At 37.9% G+C, this 20,375-nt stretch overlaps 1 protein-coding gene across 2 annotated transcripts in view; it reads right to left on the bottom strand.

The window, feature by feature from the left end:
• CTPS2 (CTP synthase 2) overlaps positions 1-20,375 on the bottom strand; it is a 69,826-nt gene that overhangs the window by 43,169 nt on the left and 6,282 nt on the right. For both annotated transcript variants that reach the window (XM_068683777.1, XM_068683767.1), the window contains exons 5-13: positions 19,128-19,244; positions 17,652-17,735; positions 13,396-13,476; positions 9,729-9,880; positions 9,360-9,492; positions 7,165-7,253; positions 6,301-6,395; positions 5,325-5,387; positions 4,676-4,719 (exon numbers count right to left, since the gene is read on the bottom strand). In XM_068683777.1, the coding sequence (XP_068539878.1) occupies positions 4,676-4,719; positions 5,325-5,387; positions 6,301-6,395; positions 7,165-7,253; positions 9,360-9,492; positions 9,729-9,880; positions 13,396-13,476; positions 17,652-17,735; positions 19,128-19,244 (858 nt within the window). The remainder of the gene's footprint in view (positions 1-4,675; positions 4,720-5,324; positions 5,388-6,300; positions 6,396-7,164; positions 7,254-9,359; positions 9,493-9,728; positions 9,881-13,395; positions 13,477-17,651; positions 17,736-19,127; positions 19,245-20,375) is intronic.

Raw genomic sequence — 20,375 nt, forward strand, 5'->3', positions numbered from 1 at the left:
TAACATGGTAATTTAATGCAAAATGCATGGTCTGGTGGAAACAGATAAAAACTCCTATATCAAAAGATCACAGAACAGGCCACCTTGTTTGCAATCACACAGCATGTGCAGGACAACAGGGGAATCGGGCCCAGTCAGCATTGGCTCATGAAAGGCAAGTTCTGCCTGACCAACCTCATCTCCTTCTACAACTGGGTGACCCACTGCAGGGTTGAGGCACAGGTTGTTGACGTGGTCTACCTAGGCTTCAGCACAGCCCATACAGTCTCCCACAGTATTCTCCTGGAGAAGCTGGCAGCCCATGGCTTGGACAGGTACACGCTTCACTGGGTTAAAAACTGGCTGGATGGCCAGGCACAGAGGGAGGTGGTGAACGGAGCTGGCAACTGGTTATCAGTGGTGATCCCCAGGGACTGGTGATGGGGCCCATCCTCTTTAATATCTTTACTGATGACTTGGACAAAGGAATTAAAATGCACCCTCAATAAGTTTGCAGATGACACCAAGTTGGGGGGAAGTATGGATCTGTTGGAGGGCAGGAAGGCCCTGCAGAGGGACCAGGACAGGATGGGTCAAGGCGCAGAGGCCAATGGGATGAGGTTCAACTTGGCTAAGTGCTGGGTCCTGCACTTTGGCCACAACAACCCCATGCAGCACTACAGGCCTGGGGCAGAGTGGCTCAAAAGCTGTGCAGTGGAAAAGGATCTGGGTGTGCTGGTCGATGCTCACCTGAACATGAGCCAGCAGTGTGCCCAGGTGGCCAAGAAGGCCAACAGCATCCTGGCTTGTATCAGGAATAGCACAGCCAGCAGGGCCAGTGAGGTGATCATCCCCTTGTACTCTGCTCTGGTGAGGCTGCACCTTGAGTGCTGTGTTCAGCTTTGGGCCCCTCTCTACAAGAAGGACATCGAGGCCCTGAAGAAAAGGGCTATGGAGCTGGTGAAGGGCCTGGAGCATAAGTCCTATGAGGAACAGCTGAGGAAATTGGGGTTGTCTGGAGAAGAGGAGGATCAGGATAGACCTCACTGCTCTCTACAGGTACCTGAAAGGAAGGTGTGGGGAGCTGGGGGTCAGCCTTTCCTCGTAGGTAACTAGCGATATGACTACAGGGAATGGCCTCAAATTGCACCAGGGGAAGTTTAGGTTGGAAATTAGCAAGCATTTCTTCTCAGAAAGAGCAGTCAGGCATTGGAATGGGTTGCCCGGGGAGGTGGTGGAGTCACTGTCCCTGGGGGCATTTCAAGAGAGGTTGGACCTGCTGCTTAGGGACATGGTTTAGTGGATGACATTGGTGGTAGGGGGATGGTTGGACCAGGTGATCTTGGAGGTCTTTTCAAACCTTAATGATTCTGTGACTCTACGATTGTTCTTTTTTCTTCAGAGTAAACATCTCAAATTTAAACTTAAAATGAAAGTATCGTGAAAAATGAAAAATATCACATTATTTCAAATCTCTCAAATACAACTTATAACCCGCAGACTATTAATATTTTCAAATTCTAGCTGGCATTTCCTCTAAGTTTTCACCACATCGAAATTCAGCTTTAGGATTTTTTTTTTTCTCACAGGTTATTTTGCAGAGCCCAGGCTGAGTAATATTGTTGTAGTGGTAGTCAATAGAATAAGAAATGGATGAATAGATGAAATGAAACAGCTATTCAGCATTGCATGCAACACTGCATTTGCATGTTCAGTTGTACATTATTGTTCAAAACATAACAAGTTACATTGTCTCACACTAAAAACATTAAAAGTAACAGTGTTCAGGACTTGTTATTCATACAATGCTCATCTATAGTACAACTCGTGCCATTTTAATTGAGAGACAGAGTTAACAATAATCATTTCTCGCCATTTCAGTCACTTGTATTTCCTTTGCAAGCCTAATTGCAAGTTACATTATAACTTGACAATCTCAGTTTTTATTTTTAATTGAAAAAAAATCCTGTTTTCAGAGATGCAGAGTAATAGGTGAATGAGAACAAAAACTTTTAGAGATCGCTTCCTTATTTGCCTTTTGACTTTCAAAGTACACCAAGACTTCATGTGTACTTTAGAAGAAAATACCTACTTTGGTAAGAACTGTTTTGAGTATTTGAATGCTTAAACTGAGAAGGGATGTAGGGAGATGCATATTTTATGGATGCCCCTCAGTTCTCCTGAGGAACTACATTTTTCCTTCTTTTTCTTCTTCTAAAAAATTAAAGAAAATAGAACTGATGACTCACTAGTGCCTTTCTTCTCCCCCTTCAGTTTCCAAAGGAGCAGGAATCAAAAGAAAAGTACACTGCTTTGGTTCTAAATTAGGACTCAGCTAAATCACAGTGGCATCACAAGATACTATTAGTGCTGATATGGTGTTCCCAGCTTTCATAGATAATGAAACAGCTACATCAGCTCAGCAGTTCACAAACTCTACTGATCTGCTTCCCTTCCAATCATTTTTATTGATTTGTTATTATATAGAATATCTTAAGTTTTTTTAGCATTAGGCAGACTCTACTAAAACAGATTATTTCAGTTATAATTATTGATAGTGCAAGATTCCTCTAGTGCAATGATATACGGATGACTCACAGCTGTTTCTCACCCAGAACTGAGATGCCAAGATGTTATATAGCACTGATAAATGCTACCATTTCTATAACAGAAAAAACTGCCAGTAGGGCTGCGGCAGACAAGCTTCCATGTTGCAGACTTCGGCTAAATGTTGAGCTCTGCATCTGAGCCACCTACCGTGAACAATCCTCAGAATACTGGAGACAAACAGGCAATTCCAATGGGTGACTCACCCCTTCCTGAAGCAGGCTTCTGAAATACATGATCTGACTGCATCCTGAAAAGGTACCTGAGGTGACCAGCTGAAATGCAGTCATCTGAAGTTACGTAAGATGTATCCCACACTCCATGACTTCAGGTCCCTGAAAATTAGGAGCCTACTTTACACCAGGCAGAAGGATCTCCCATCATGCAGTGAAGTAGGGCAGGTGGGCAAAACTGAACAACTTGTTATTTGCAAGCATTTTCTGCTGAATTTTACTGGGGAGACCTACAAGCCTAGTTTAGACCACCAGCTCTCAGCATCAAAACTTAGCCAGTACTTATCCAAAACCAACAGTTTATTAGAATGGAAGAGCAGAAACTTTCTGCAATTACAGCAGATCACAGTTAATAATGAAAAGATAATCATGAGTCCAAATAGCCAGTTTTATGATCCAGATTAGATTCAAACTTCTGTCAAAGAAGCTGATGCTGATTCAGACACAAAATCAAGGTCTATCAGTTATTTAAAGAAAAAAATCATCTCTAATAGCATTACAGCCATTGCCTACTGAAGCAAAGATGCTTGAATTACTAGAAATATAAAAGTACCTTGAAAAACTGCAAACATCACTTTTGGCAGTTGAATAAACATAAGGTGGCAATAGAAGAAGAAACTCTGACTCATTCTACCTGACAATAGCAAAGTATCCTGTACATTTAAAACTATCACTGAAATGCCCTAGAAACAAAGATGTCCCAGAATCAATCTCCTGTACTATCATTCTTGCTTCCCAAAATATTTACAGTTAACTTTCAACAATTTCCACATTTTACAACACATTGCTATTATGAAATGGAGAAAAAGTACATTCAAGAAGGTTGAAGGAAGAGACCTGTTATGATGCCAAACACAGATTTGACGCGAAATACATTGTTTATTCACCTAAGTACGTGTTCAGACACCACAAAGTCTCACACTGATTGGAACTCTGAAGGTCTCTAATCTACCTTCAAAAGTTCAGACTAGATTATCCCTACAATGTGTATGAGCAATATTGACAAACAGGTCAAATACTTAAAAAAAAAAAAGCTATTTGCGTGTTACAGACTAAGCAGATGTGAATATAAATACATTTTACTTACATATCCCAACAAAATTATTGTGAAGGAAGTTAATAAGCTACTTGTTTCTGTACAATGAGCCATCCACCTAACCCACTAAAAGGTCCTGCACTAAGGTAGTGCTTTCCTACATGTACTTCTCTGTTGTTTTTCTTACAAACCCTTTCTTACTGATCATTTGTAAGCTTTAACATTATGGTCACACGATACCATACTCTCCTGACCTAGAATATATCTGTAGGAACTCCACTCTAAAATTCTACCATTTGCATCCTATACTGAGAGCCCTGTCTTATTTACAGCACTGCAATTTTTCTAAAGCAGAGAACTGTGAGATGCATATGCATTTTGGGGGTGGGGGCAAGGGGAAGGAGTGCCTATTTAATACTATTCAAATAAAGGAAAGAAAAAAAAAATCAACAGCTTTCCATATAATCTATTTTTTTTATATATAAAATTACATTCTGGTAATAGCTTTGTGCTACACTTTCCAGCTTCCCTTTATATTTTATTACAAGTAAAGCCAATTTAAACATTGTCTACAGCCAAGGAATCCATTACACAACTTACAAAAACAATGCCACAGCAAATTTGAGAAGTTAGCAGGTGAAGACAAGGGACAAGTCAAAAATTAAATACCTTTTTAAGCAATACTGAATAAGGACAATGGACACCTTTTCATGTCCTACCACGTAAAAATATAGATAAACCTTAACTTACACAGTTAACTCTCTTTTTAACCTAAGATTTATGCTCGCAAAACACAAGTAGGAGAAAAACCAGTACTTACAACAGGATTTGTTGTGTCTGGGTCAAATTCTACAGAATTTGCATCTGAAAAAAAGTTCAAAACAAACTCAATACATTAATGTTGATCTACACACACTACAGGCTCACAAGAACAGCTCTGTGTCATTTTAGGACTTGCCTGCATCTGAGCTACAATCCCATGTGTTGAAATACATATTGCACCACTTTTGAAACAGCCATAGGGATTATAGCGCTTCAGTCACGCATACTCCATTTTCTACTTCCCAAACTTTCTTCCTCTCAGTTCTTAGTGGTAATAGTGCTGGTGAGCTAAATCTCTCCAAATTACTACTGCAAGGGCTACGGTTTGGCTATCCTAAGTATGCAAAAGAGAGAAAATCCCTTCTCACCTTTTACTCATCACCACCTGTGCTCTCTAGAGAAAGACTACAGGGGTGAACCATGAGCACACTTTCTGCTACATTCTTTAAGTTAGGAAGCAGGTTTCAGGCAATTGGCATGGATCCTACTCCTTTGTGCACAGGGTGTTTAACTCTTGCAACATGACCAGTTTGAGCTAAGAATAATCATAGGATCTATATAATATATCTAATAATAGATAAGTATTTCAGATACAGAATGATATTTCATCTAAGCAAATCATATCCACGCTAGCATTCTGAGCTTACCTTTCCAATTTAAACAGTTTCTTGCAAATTCCACAACTGCTAATTGCATTCCCAGGCAAACTCCTAAAAGAGAAACAAAACCACAGAATTTAACAGCACAAAGAGCAGGACAGCAAAAGCACTTGCTCTTTTCATCTTAAATGTGACTGCTTGTTTAGAAATCTTGGTACTCAGTGTATACACACAGACTTACCAAAAAAATAAAACAAAAACAGCAATTCAAGGTAAAACAGATTTTTCAGAACTTGGCATATTGTGAATATATATGAAACAATCCTGTGCAAAAAAAAATGTTGCTTTTTTTTTTCCCTCTCCCATCTATTTTGCTAATAATTACTGTAAAGATAAACAAAAGCTAAAGCTTTTGCTTATGTCCAGAATCAAATTTTACTTTAGCAACTAGCCAAAGTAGTCGCTGTTACTTATAAAATTGTAAGAAATCTAGGGCAGGAACCAAAACTTCAAAGGCATTTACACAAAAAGCATCTAGCTCATGTGCCAGATGGCATCTTTATACATTACTGTAATAAGATAGATCAGTGTATCGACAAAAAATATTTGATATAGCAAATGTCTCTAAAGGCAGCTATGTTTTCTGCCCATGAATTGATAAGTACAAAGATTGCGATTTAATTCAATCGAAAAGCACGGATTCTCTAAATAAAATGTGAACATAGGAAATAAAGCCTTTGGAGTGGGAATGGTCTTTCTCTTCTTTCCTCATACAGCAGCTATAGTGAGCCAGGGCATTATTTCCAAGGCAGATATTCACAACAGCACACGTACTTCCCCAAGACAGGATCCCTCCCTAGTATTATATTGATTCTATTGTTCTTTTTTACTCACCAACCACATGCTGGGGTGGAGGGGGTAGAGGAGGTAGTCTACAAAGTTTTTTGTTTGTTTTAAGATATCAAATCAATTAGCTTTCTATATACCTCCAAAACGCAGTAAATTCTGACACTAATGATCTTACCAAGGAAAGGTTTTTTCTTTGTTCTTGCCCAGGAGATAGCTTGGAGTTTGCCTTCTGTTCCTCTAATTCCAAACCCTCCTGGGACAAGAATACCACTGCAATGAAAGCCATATATATAACATTCAACACATAGAATCAAGCCAGCAAAAGAAGTCCGTACAAGTTTAGAAAGATTTTTTAGGTTACAGAAGAGCAAGCAGTTACAGTGCATGAAAGGCATGTTTTGTATTATCATTCACATCATATCATACACAGAATTTAAATTTGGACATTTGTCTCATCTACACAGCCTGTCTCATCTTACCCCATACTTCACAGTGAAATTCTCACTGCTTAAATATATATTGCTTGAATAAAGTAGATACATAGTCACAACTTCAGGATCTTAAAACTTAAACTTTATGGGTACTAAGTAATACTGAAGAAACAACTGTGTTCAGACAATAAATCACATGCCTTTACAAGTACAAATTGAAAGCCCAACAACTCTTAACAAAGGGGTTTTCAGAGTACCATAGGCATTTACTAAGCTTTTATCTAACTTCTTTACACCATGATGCATGTTGAGAAAGAAAACCATTGACAACTGACTGCACTGTAAGGAAACTATTTTGTCTACCTATCCAAAAAAAAAAAAAGAAAAAAAACAACTGTAACTTGTCCAAAGGGATTACTATAGAGTTTAAGGATATAGGCTGATACTATAATGTGCTATGTCTAAGACTTGTCACCAACCATGGAAATGCATCTGCTTCCATAAAAAATTTTGGATGCACTAAGAAATGATTCACTGAAGAATTTTTGATCACATGAAGTAAATATCACACTCTACATTTGGGACACAAAATACCCAATGCCACTTACTCTGCTTTGCATAGCTTGTGCCATGCCTGGTGATATTTCACTGAGTTCTCCACTTCTGTAGAACGTTCAAGTTCTGTTGAATCTATGTACTACAAAAGAAAAATACGTAGTAAAATAGTATTTTCTTCCACAGAAAGAGCAACACACACTATATAACCAACTTGTATATAATATGGCTACAAAGAGTTTCAACGAATTCCTGAGTAAGCCTTTAACTACTACAATGAAGACCCAAATATTTGCTTCTTTCTTTGCATGCAACTCCAGAGCTCTGGCCACCTCCAGTCCTAATTTTCCTCCCCTCCAGGTAAGTGGACTTGCTAGAGTGCTCTACAGCTGTATACCCAGCTTTTCTTCCTATAGACATCAGGGCATCACACAAAGGTTGGTGCTGACCTTATCCTGATATCCAAATGAAATGCAGTCAGCACGTTCACTTTACTAGCTTTGGGTGCCACTTTTCAACTAATCTTACCTTAAGACTGGATAAACCTGCATTGTCTAGCCCATGAGAAAGGTACTCCTGTGGACTGATTTGAAAGCATCAACTGTAGAGAGGAAGTTATGTCTGTCCTAACAGAGGTCTTGCATTAGAATCACTACTGCCAGTATTAAGCATGGCCCCTTAGGTACCACTAGAGCAAATGAGTGGGGTAGTTATATACTGCATTAGAGAAATGAAGTATCAGAGTGTAGTTCTTGGTTTTACCAAAGTCTTTCTGAGAACAGCATAGTCTCTACCCACCATAAAAGTCATATTATCAGAAATGACAGTACCCATTTGTGTATGGAGAAATTGAACTGATATAAAGATTGCCTAGAGTTTTCCTTCTCCAGACTGAACAACCTTAACTTCTCAGCCTCTCTTCATCTGCTGTGCACTTCATCCCTCTAATCTTGGTGGCCCTACCTCAGATTCACTTCACTGTGCAGTGCACATCTTGTACCAGGGAGACAAAAGCCAAATACCATGCTCCAAATGTGGTCTCAGAAGTACTGCACAGAAGCGAACAGTGACTACCCTCAACTTGCCTGCTACGCTCTTGCTTAGCATGGCCTCGGATGTTGACTTTCTTTACTTTCATGTTACTCAACGTCACATGCAGGACTTTGCATTTGCCTTTGTTGAACTTCATGAGGTTCCTGTCAGCCCGTTCCTATGGCCTAAGGTCCCTTTGAATAGCAGCCCTGCCTTCCACCATACCAAGAGCTCCTCCCTCAGTTTGGCATCACCTTCAGACTTGCTGAAGGTGCACTCCACCCCATCTTCCATATCATTAACAAAGACACTAAACATTTTCTATGTGTTTGTGCTTGTTTTTTTTCCCCTTTTCTGTAAGAAGTGCTTCCTTCCACCTCCCCAGACAACAAATTAACCCACTTCTCTCTATACAGATTACCTACAGAAAAAAGATTTCAGCTGCCCCCCTTTAATCAATATCTTGCATCACTTCGGGAATCACATTGCAGCAGCATGTTAGTGCTGATACTTTTACTACCATTTTGCTACTGCAAGATGCCAAAACATCCTCTGTACCCCTTAACTGATACTAATAGACACCCTCACACCAGTTCTCCACCCCAAGCAGCAAAACTCTGCAATGGAAATGGATAGTTCCAGGAATAGGAAGCTGGTAACAGATTTCCACGTAGTTCAACTGCGTGTTCTCATTAAAACAAGACATATGTCTTATTTGTCTCTAATAGTACTTTAGGGTAAATAGAGCAACTACTTTCTTGGAGAAACTGACCTAATTCTGACGTCACTAGAATCCTGAAGATAAATTTGATTGCACTCAAGAATTTAACTGCAATGAAGAACATCAGCTTCTGACACCAGATTTTAAAAAGAAAGTCAATTGCTTTCCAATTTACTGATTTTCTTTTGTCTTTCTTAAACTAATCTTCTTAAAACAATAAGCAGTCTCACTAGAACAAATAAAACCCACCTTTGAGAGTAAATCAAATCATCGGATCCAGTTTTGAGTAGTCAGTGTTCCTTTCAGATAATCCTAGTTCCAAATAAACTGATCTCTAAACAAGTCTTTTTTTTTAAAAATAAACTTTTAGCTAGTCTGTATTTATACACAATTCATTTTCAAATTTCCATATGAATTAAAATTACTTTATATGACAAAAACTAGTAAAGCATATTCAAAGTATTCCTGAAAGCAAAATTCAGAAAATATCCTCACCATCAAATCCAGTTTGTGATTAATTGCCAGCGCAGAGTGTTCCAGAGCCTTGAAAACAGATGCATAGCAATCACTTAGTTTTGTATACTTGCCAACGAGAGCTATGGAACACACCTTCAGCAACCTTTCATATCTGACAAAAACGAGATATCAAGTTATTACCCCAATTTTCACAATGTTCACCTTTTTTTAAACTTTACAAAACACCTTCTAAAATCCCCAAAGTGTCAATGCTTTTAAACCCAGAGCTTTCACAGGTGTTGCAGTAGCAGCATGTTCCTGACGCAAGCCCAATTTGGTCACTTCAGTGCAGTTAAGAACCTAACTTGAACACTTCTGCTTTTGAAAGAGCAGCAGGAGTTAAAATACCTGTCAGCCATTTTCCTCCATTTCATTAGCAGATCACTTGGCTGGTCATCAATGGGTAAATTTAACCTCTGTTTAAAATACTTAATGATGCCTTGCTCCTCCAACAGAATTGGTACTCGGTAAGTGGAAGAAACATCATGGATAAATATGACCTAATAAAAAAAGCACAATACAAAAGTCTTATCTAAATATTTCTCATGGTAAACATACATTTTATTTTGTATACTACATACATTTTGTATTCTACATACATTTTACTTTTTAAGTTCTTTTCTTTTGAATGAGCAGCACAGTTGTTGTAGTGTGATGTAACCCCAACAGACAGCTAAGCACCACACGGCTGCTTATTCACTCACCCCAGCAGGATGGGGTGAGAGAACTGCAACAGTAAAAGTGAGAAAACTCCTGGGCTGAAATAAAGAGAGTTTAACAGGTAAAGCAAAAGGTACAAGCAAAGCAAAATAAGAATTATTTCACTACTTCCCATCAGCAGGCAAATGTTTAGCTACTTCCAATAAAGCAAGGTTTCATCACACACTTATTTGGGAATACAGATGCCAAAATTTTGAATGTCTGTCCTTCGTTCCCCCAGCTTTCATTAAAATCACAGAATCGCAGAATGATTTGGGCTTGAAGGTTCCTCAAAGACCACTCAGCTCCAACCCCCTGCCATGGGCAGGGACACCTCCCACTAGAATAGGTTGCCCAAAGCCCCATCCAGCCTGGCCTTGAACACCTCCAGGGATGGGGCATCCACAGGTTCTCTGGGCAACCTGTTCCATACCCACAGTAAAGAATTTATTCCTTATATCTAATCTACGTCTACCCTATTTTATTTTAAAGCCATTACTCCTTGTCATGTCCCTACACTCCCTGACAATGAGTCCCTCCCCAACTTCCCTGTAGGCCCCCTTTAGGTACTAGGGGGACACTATAACGTCTGCCCTGAGCCTTCTCTTCTCCAGGCTGAACAACCCCAACTCCCTCAGCCTGTCTTCACAGAAGAGGTGCTTCAGACCTTTTATCACCTTCATGAAGCATGACATCATATGCTAAGGAATATCCCTTTGATCAGTTTGGGTCATCTGTCCTGGCTATGTCCGCTCCCAACTTCTTGCACACACCCAGCCTACTCACTGGCAGCATCAGAAGTAGGAAAGACCTTGACTCTGTGCTAGCACTGCTCAGCAATAACTAAAATAACCTTGTGTTATCAGCACAATTTTCATAACAAATCCAAAACACAGCACTATATGAGCTATTATGAAGAAAATTAACTCTATCCCAACGGAAAAACATAGTACAGCCAATATTTAAGGTTCCACTAAATCTACTAGGAAAAAGTTAACCAACATATAAAAATTAATTTCACTTCTTCATTACACCATCATATAAATACAGCTTGTCAAGGCTATTGGCAAGTCAGTTGACACATCAGTTTTAATACAAACTTCTGGCCCCACAAGCAGTCATGCTTGCTAACAAAACCTTTTTCTTCCTATCTCACAAACTTGTGGAATATTAACTGGGAAAGAAGAACATGAAACCTCACAAAACAGACCCAAGCACAATGTGATGAAGTTTCCTAAAAGAATTCTCTTAGTGAATTGGATTATGTAATTAAATGATGAGTATAGCCCATTCAAGGGCCATTTAATTAAGAATGCAGATTTATAAGCAGTGTCCAAACTGCTTGTTGTTAAGTTCACTGCACTTGGCTTATGCAAGAGAGTAGAGTTTGGAATCCTGAGTACAAGTGTACACAAGAAGTAAAAGATACTTTGCTTAGTTAGTGATCCTTGACTTACTTGCATTCACCACATATGTATGTAAACATGCATGCTACTTCACACCTCTGTGTGCCCATTCAACAGAAAAAAAGTGTAATCACTGCCCTCCTACAGTGGGAGAAAGGCTTATCCAACTGGTCTTCCAAAATTGGTAGCTATCAGCTACCAACTTAAGCATATAACATTAATAAGAACCACTAGCTGCTCTAGATTAGTCTTGTTTACTGTGACAGCCCCAAAACAGGCCAAAGACACTGCTTGTGTTTTGGTAGTATATCTTTTGAACTGAGGAGGGAAGAGTCACCTGATAAAAGCAAAATAAAAAATACACTTAGAGGAAGACTGTGGACAAAGTAGCATGTGGTTTTCGAGGACTAGTTATGGCAATCCTGGAAAACATTTCCAGGCACATGAGAACAAGAAATCAGGAGTGGTCATCATGGATTCTCCAAGAGGAAATCACACTTGATCAACTTAATAAGCTTCTACAATGAAACAGTTGCCTTGGGAGATGAGGGAAGAACCATGTATGTTGTGTACCTAAGCTTCAGTAAGGTCCTTGACACCATCTCCCTCAAGATCCTCACAGATATGTTGTTGATGTAAAGGGATGGGTGAACAGAGGGGTGGATTAGAAACTGGACGAATGGCTGAGCATAGAGGGTGGTGCCAGTGGTGCAAAGTCTACTTGGAGGCAAGTAACTAGCAGCATACTCCATAGGGTCAATACTGATCCACTCCTGTTTAACACCCGCATTAACGAACTGGATCATACGGAATAGCACAGCCTCAGCAAGTTTGGAGAGAACACAGAACTGGAAAGAATGGGTGATATGCCAGAGGATTGTGCTGCTACCTGAGGGACCTGATGCTGCCAGAGAAGTGCACACAATTTCTGTTAGATTCAATTTCCAGTTGCCTCTCTTGGACTGGAGAGAAACCACAAAGGATTTTCCGTGAAGATAGTTCAAGTGCTTTGCCTTCCACTAACAGTAAGGTGGCAGGCAGCAAGTGGGATAAAGTAATGACCATGCTATGCTGTATGCCTTTATCTGAGATTTTACAACAAAAAACTTTTTCTTACACAACTGCATAGAGGTCAACAGTAATACATATGTGAAATACAGCATCACTGTTGGCATCTATTATCCCTTTAATATTATCCATTACTTCGAGGAATAACACGATCTCACTTGGAAAAAAATTAAAGAGCATTTGATTTATCAAAATTAATATTTGAGTATCAATCACCACAATTAAGGCCAAAATACATGAATTACAAAAGGATATATATAATGACACTATAGATGTTCTAAGCATGTTAAAGTACATGAATAACCTATTACATATTATCCCAGTAAGAGCGTTCATGTGGCTGTGATGATCTATGGACACAAGTAAAATCCCTAGCTTTAAAGATGGTTTCTATCATCCATTTTTATAACAACCTGATATGATTTATGGACAATAACCAACCACAGCTTCAAACAATCTATGAAAGTGCATGGTTTTCATGCCAATGTATAGCAATTAACCATGCACTAAAAACTGATTCCTTTTATTAACTTTTTACAATCCATTCAGTAATTATACCAAATATAACACACATTTAAATTGTGTGTTACAATTTAAATTTAAAATTTAAAAAAAATTAAATTTAAATTTACAATTTAAACACATTTAAACAATTGCTCAACATATGAAACTTTTAAAATATTGGGAATTTTTATATGTTAATGTGCTATAGCGTACATGACAAACAGAAAAAAATTGGAAAATTGATTACATATTAATGGAATAGTCTAGAGAGGAAAAGAGAAATACACAGATATCTTTGTATACTGTCCCACATATTTCACGATGAGTAAAGTACTGACCTGCTCTGGCTCCACATGGCAGAACATTGAGATCTTTTCCTTCACTGCCATTTCTATAGGTTTTGCACTTCTGCAGACAATCTGTCATAATATTGGGAAAAAAAAAATCATAAATCTTCACCAGAAAAAAACAATAGAAGATTCTCAATACTGGTCATGACAAGGCTCACATCCTTTGGAAAAACAGTGCAAGCAAGTACACCTTTTTTTTTCTGCCCTCTTTTGGAGCTCTATCAATATATCATAGCTCACATGTATCTTCTAGCAAGGCAGAAGTAATCAGTCAACCTGCCCTTACTGACCCATTTGTATTAATCTTTCTTTGGCATCCTCTATAAGCTACTTCCTCATGTTCTCCTTCCTTGTAGCTACTATTGAAATATTCTTTAGTCAAGAAGCTCTGTAAGTATGAATCAAAAATATTTTGATCTTATCAGGTAAGTTCAGAGCAATAATACTTAGCTGATATGCATGTTTTCTACCATTTCAGTACTTCAGCACATTCTTTGTAATTCTTAATTTGTAAAACATTGTAAAAAGAAGGCTGAAGAAGAGAAAATCCTCTCTTTGTGGACTTTTTCTGGTGCAATTATTTTGCTGATAAACATAAAACTTGGGAATTTTAGAAAATATTGTCTTTTTTTTTTTTTTTTTACCAACAAAGAAAACAAGCGTGTGTTTTGGTGTTTGTTGGAAGGGATTTATTTATTTTTTTCAGTATCTCATTTCAGGCAACTAACTCTAAATGCAAAGCTGCTCTCTGTATGTGCCTGCTGGTAACTTAGTCTCCTACCTCAAGTTATTTTGAATCTTGAAAGCTTAAAAGAAAGTTGTACCATTAAAAGGTGAACTCACTGTTTTCCCTGTCTTTCTAGCAACATAACTACATTAAGCCCTTTTTTGTTCAGAAACTTGTAGCTGAACTTTGATCACCTTGCCAGAATGCAGTTTAGCTACACTGATATTGATGAACTCTAATCAACTTCTATCCTTGCAAAAACTTCTAGAATCAGGAAAATCGATGCCAAGAATAAGGGAAAATTAGTGCGCACTCTAATAATCAATAAAGATTTGTGTAACAATTTGTGCATTCTCTTAAACTAAGCACAATTTATACTTAAGAACTGGATCCTATTTGAAAATATTATTCATAAACATTGATAGTATGAACAAACACATGATCAAATCCACTAGGGAATCTATCATCCTTCTTGCTGAGACAAGATTCAATTTAATAGAGTCACAGAAATCAAAAACATCAGAAGCAGCACGTAAACACAAAACTACGATAACAGTGGCCAAGAAGCAGCTCAAAGCAACATAATAGAAATAAGACAATGAACAATTCAATTGAATAGGGCAGCAAAGACAAACATATAATCAGCTTTCAAAATGCAGCAACAGAGTCCATTAAATCTGCAGACACAGTGTATTCATTAAACACTTAGAACCCTCCGTGGAGAACAGAAAGGCTCCCGTATACAGACAGCTGAGACTGGCCCAGCATGCCACCTCAGGGACGCCTAGGACCAGACAGCAAGGCAGCAGCTATCGCAAATGCCAAGCTTACATCAGGCAGCCTGGTGGCACAGCTTGCCAAGGAAGCCCACCCAACTGCTGTTCTAGGAGCTTCCCTAGGTGTTGTCTTGGCCTTGCACCACGAAAAAGAGCAACCATTTACAGATTTTCTTGAAGCAGTGCCTTAGCAACTTACCGACATTGCCAAGAGGTGTTGTTCACACTGTAATTTCTCTATGCTTTGGTGCTCAACATCAGCAGTAAAAATAAATAAATAAAAAAGTACAGTGCCCCAGAACTGCCCTAGGCAAGAACTCAAAATGTGAGAGAGCATCTAGACTATTCTGCTTTCCTTTTCCACACACAAACATTTAACAAGCTTCAAAAATTACTTTGGGGAGGGGGAGCTGGACACAGGCAATTATCTTAAAGGCCTCCAAAAATCACATTCAACTTTCCATATGCAATTAATACCACAAAAGGGATTTTGAACTTTAGGCCCTGAAGCTTGGAACATAGAGCAGCACTGCACAAATAAAATCCTTTCCTTCCTCAACCTATTATAGTTAACAGGTTACAACAGTTTGAAGCTACCAAAACACATCCGTCATACACCTTATTTATAAAACCAGTGGATTTGTAGTTTAAAACATGCACATCGATAAACTTAAAACTCTAGGTCCTGTTACAAAATAAAATCTGTGTGGATAAGTAAATAAGTAAGCACATGCTCTCTCCTATCCAATTCATATACAGTTATTTGAAAACTGTGCCTACAGTACAAACATCAGTACAGTTGATAATGTACAGATTATCAATGGCCTTGTGAATTGCTGATGACTTGACAAGTATCTACATACTCTCATAATGAGAACAGGTTACCTCTTCTCATTACGTAAACATTCAACATTTATCTACTAACAGTAAAAATGCTGGCTAGTGATTGTAGAAATTTTCAAGGAAAAAAAAAGTTTTTTGTGCAACCTCATAGGAAAACATTAATGATGTTATCAATGCAAAGTTACCCTGCATCAGAATACCAGATATTGACACAGAACTGTTTTTATCTTGTAATTAGAAAATACAAAGTGTAAAAAAGGGGTTTTATTTCAAGTAGGAGTTGAGGCTGGTGTGTGGCAGATTCTTTGTTCTCATTCATGTTGTGTTAGCAGTTGAATCAGGGTTTGGGCCAGGGCTTAAGCCAGTCTGCTCTGAGCCAAGATTGCCCACACCATTTAATCATTAGTTTGCTCATTTACTCTGCTTTGGATGCTTTAGTCAGCTTCTCCCAAGACAACTTTGCTCTACAGGAGGCCAACCCTGATGAAATCTGAGTTATACTTTTAAGTGGATTTGTGAAAAAGGATGGAAAGACCTTTAATATTTTTAACACACCTCATGTTTTTTCACTTGATGTGGCAAATTGTGTCATAAAAGCATTTTTTTTTTTATTTAAATCGAATCCATTCCCACCAGATTTCTGTCACTAATTCAAGTAGCTGTACTCTCCCTTCGAAAGTAGCAACAAGATGAGGCCCTTAGGACATCTAGAAACTAAAAAAGCACATAAGCCAAAAAGTCACCTCTTGCAAAAGTTCAAGGAGAAAAAAAAAAAAACAACAGAAAGAAGTACAACACAGAATCTAGTTGTGCAACTATTCTTTTAAGAATCATTCCTCCTTTGTGAAGATACAAATATTATACAGAACCAGTGACTATTCTTTCAGTTCTGAGAAGAGTTCGGTAGGAAGCTTTTTCTACTAACAGACTTTATGGCAATGGAAAGGGCTCAGTGACTTCCAGAATTAAATATGGAAAATATTCTTTGACTTGACAAGCAACCTCACATGAAAGAGCAAAAATTATTCTCTTTCTTTCTTGAAGAACTAGAAACGCAGTTCAGCTGCATTACCTGCAGCTCAGGAAAACACAAAGTATAAGTTTGAACTGTGGTTGTATTGGAATTTGAAGCTGCACTGCCCTGGCTTTGCTGCTAGCAGCAACACTCGAGCAAGCAGATTAACATCACTCAGTGGCATACAGGTATCACAACAGGGAGCTGTAATTAACTTATGTCTCCTCTCTGCTCCCTAGGAACAGTGCCAGTGAAGCAACCAATGTATCCAGGAAATAAGCACATACGCATTTCCAGGCATCAGGGAGAGAGAAATGAAGGTGAACATTTGTCATCATCTGCCAACATGTAACATGAAACATGTTTCCTTTGAGTTCATTATACTACTTGGTGCAAGTCCAACAAAAGAAAGAAATTGAAGAACCTTACTTTGAGGATTCACCCATGTGTTTCATATTTCCTTTTTAAAGGCTATACTTCACAGGTAGGATTGCTTCTTCTTAACCACGCATAAAAAGAAACTAGAGAAAAAAATGTTAGAAGCCAGAAGCATTCTAGCTCTTCTAGGTCTTCCCACAAAGTGACTGAGACATCTGCGCTTAAGATTATTTTTAAGCAATACAGAATGATTTTTCTGCAAAGATCCTATTAGAAGAACATAAATAGAGGCTCAAGATTTTGCTAAGAGCTATTTGGATTATATTAACTTAAATAGGAGTAATTTCCTGTGTCTTTAGTCAAGTAGTACCGCATATATGTTGCATTTCTTCTAAATTTCTTGTCTCTTGCAAGAGACTAAGGCTCCTTTTTTTTCCACTGGTTATGCACAGATACTTCTAGATGACCTGTAAACAAAACTGCATTTATTGACTAATGAACTCACCAAATCTGGAGACAAGCCTAGACCCCTCAGTGCTCGAACACTGTTCTGTGTTGGTTTTGTCTTCTGTTCACCGGTGGCATTAGGCTAGAAAGACATATTTTTAGAGCTCAAATAGCAACTTCATTAAACAAAATCTATTAGCAGACAAGATGTATTATTACTTGCAATGACTTTTCACTTTTAACTTACTTGCAGGAAGTGGGCATATCGAAACAGAGCCACAATGTGCCAGAAAAATAAATGGCACTACAACTAATACAAACATTAAAAATTCTGTGAAGAAGCACATGGCCCTAATTTAGGTCAAGTTTATTTTGTTATTAGTCTTTCAAAGTAAAAGTTACAATATAATCGACTCAGATAAGAGAAGAAGAATATTTCAAAATTTGGACTTTGCTAATAAATGCAGTGTCCAACAGCACAAAGCCTTCAGTGCTCAGAAATAATTCACAGAATAAAATCCACTGAATATTAGAGGCAGTGATAAATATTCTCTTTTTATGTATACAAAGTGCGATCATCTCATCATTATCAGCATTGCGTTAACAAGATCTCTCCAGTGAATACTCACCTCATAAAATAAAACCTACTTGTGAAGTAAAATATAAAGAAAAATACTTTCAGCCCCATACAGTAAGTTGTAGTGGCCCGGACTCGAATACAGTACATCAGGGAGTTAGTGATCCACGTAACAGTTAACCTGAGTAGACCCAGACCTATGTTATGCTGAGCTATGCTGCACATCCAGCCTGGCCTTCAGACAGCGTTGTTCTGCACCAATTCCTTGGCTGTAGGATAAATAGCCATGGAATAAACTCAACCAGCTCATCGTACCAGAAGAGCATGCAAGCAGCTCACACTTGGTACCAAAACTTAGATCACCTATCTGACCTTGTCTTTATCTAAGAATGCAGCAACAAGTTTTCATGAGAACATTGTTTGTGCTTGACAGCAGAAATGACAGAGTTGTTTCCTTGAAAGAAAGTCGTATAAGTTCAAATGAACAAAAGGGAAGAATCCCTTCTATGGATGGAGTCAGCCCAGCATGCTACATGTAGTTCAATGCAACATCATCTGGGGTTCTTTCCACCTGAAGGGATGTAAGATTATCTATATTATCCATTCCTTCAGCGTTATCTCAAACAATTTTAAATAATATCTTACAGAGGCAGAGTATGTTTCCTACTGGAATCATAGTATACCAGCACCTTCCAGCGCAAAACACAAACATATTTAGCCTTCCAGATAAATTAGTGTTTATTAACCTTTTTTTTTTTTAATAACTTAGAACATTAAAACACATTCTCACATCAATAAAGTAATTAACAAGGCTTTTATTTACACAAATGAGACTGGCTTTCATCTCAATTTCTAAACACCTCCAACATCCCTTTTTAATTAGAGGAGTAAACAAATATAAAACTCAATACAGAATAAAAGTTGCCAATAATTAAAATGTTTATTTTAATAACTTACCTGTGGTACTAGACTAACGTGGATGTTACAGAAGTTCTCTCTTTTTGCTTTGAACTGAAACTGTCTAAATGCTTCAACAAATGGCATTCCTTCAATGTCTCCAATAGTTCCTCCCAGCTGAAAAAGAAAGGTTGAATCCATCAGTGGCAGAAAGTATTATTTTTTTTTTCCAAAGAGTCTGCTTTTTACAGATTCAACAAGTTATTGGATTTTTTTTTTTTTTTTATCTAGGAAACCCTAAAGTTTGCAGGCATGCTCTACAAAGAGCCCTCATCTATTCTGCATATTTCTTGTGGAAAACGAAACAATTTGCATGTTTCTTTATATTGACTTTACACCAAACACATAAGATTCCCATAGGCAGATGTATGGTGCTATGGAATAAGCACCGTACTTTTACTAACTTCTAAGCAGTTAACAAAAGTTAATGAATAGTTAGACTGATGTGACTGTTTTTGTATAGAGGTATTCAGCTATACATTTTCCTGACAGACAGATTAATAAGCAGTCAGAACCAACAAGATACAAACATCTAGCAGTATTACCATGGCTTTTGAATGTTCATAAATGCTATATAAACAATGCAAATAATATATTATAAACATTTAAATATCTGTTACCAACCCAAAGTCCAAGACTAAGTCCATGATAAACCTGACTTAAAGACATGAATTAGATGCCTTTTAAAGACATAAAGAGCCATAGTAAACTAAACAATGAATAAAACAGTCTAGCATGGAAGTCTTGGAAAGCATGTTTCAGAATGATCCTTTTGTGCCACCATGTGGCTGGCTTCTGACAGAGCTGCACATTTGTGTTCACTACCAGAAAAACTTCTGACAACCGCATTTGTTCTTGACACACATATTCAGCCTAACTCCTTCAGAGTTTTGCAATGGAAAAAGAATTCATTAGAGTTATAAGAGTAAAGGTAGGTATTTTTATGAGGCTAGAGATATAACAAAAGAAAAAAAACTTAACATGGAGGAAACAAAATTATGTTTGAAGTTAAAAGACTGACAAGCTCATCTCTTATTAATGTTCTTGAGCGACTTCTATATTTACTGCTTTTACTTTTACTTTAAATTAAGCATTTGAGTCACTGTCCACATCATAAGAGACCTATAGATATATTTATATTGTAACCAAAGTATTCTTTTCTGTGTAAGAAATCCTGACCAACTTGATGGCCTAGGTCTTGAAATTTATCACCCTATTGATTACAGCTGTGGCTTCAGGCATGAAATC

The sequence above is a fragment of the Anas acuta genome, chromosome 1 (assembly GCF_963932015.1).
Source record: "Anas acuta chromosome 1, bAnaAcu1.1, whole genome shotgun sequence".
In the NCBI taxonomy this organism is placed as follows: domain Eukaryota; kingdom Metazoa; phylum Chordata; class Aves; order Anseriformes; family Anatidae; genus Anas; species Anas acuta.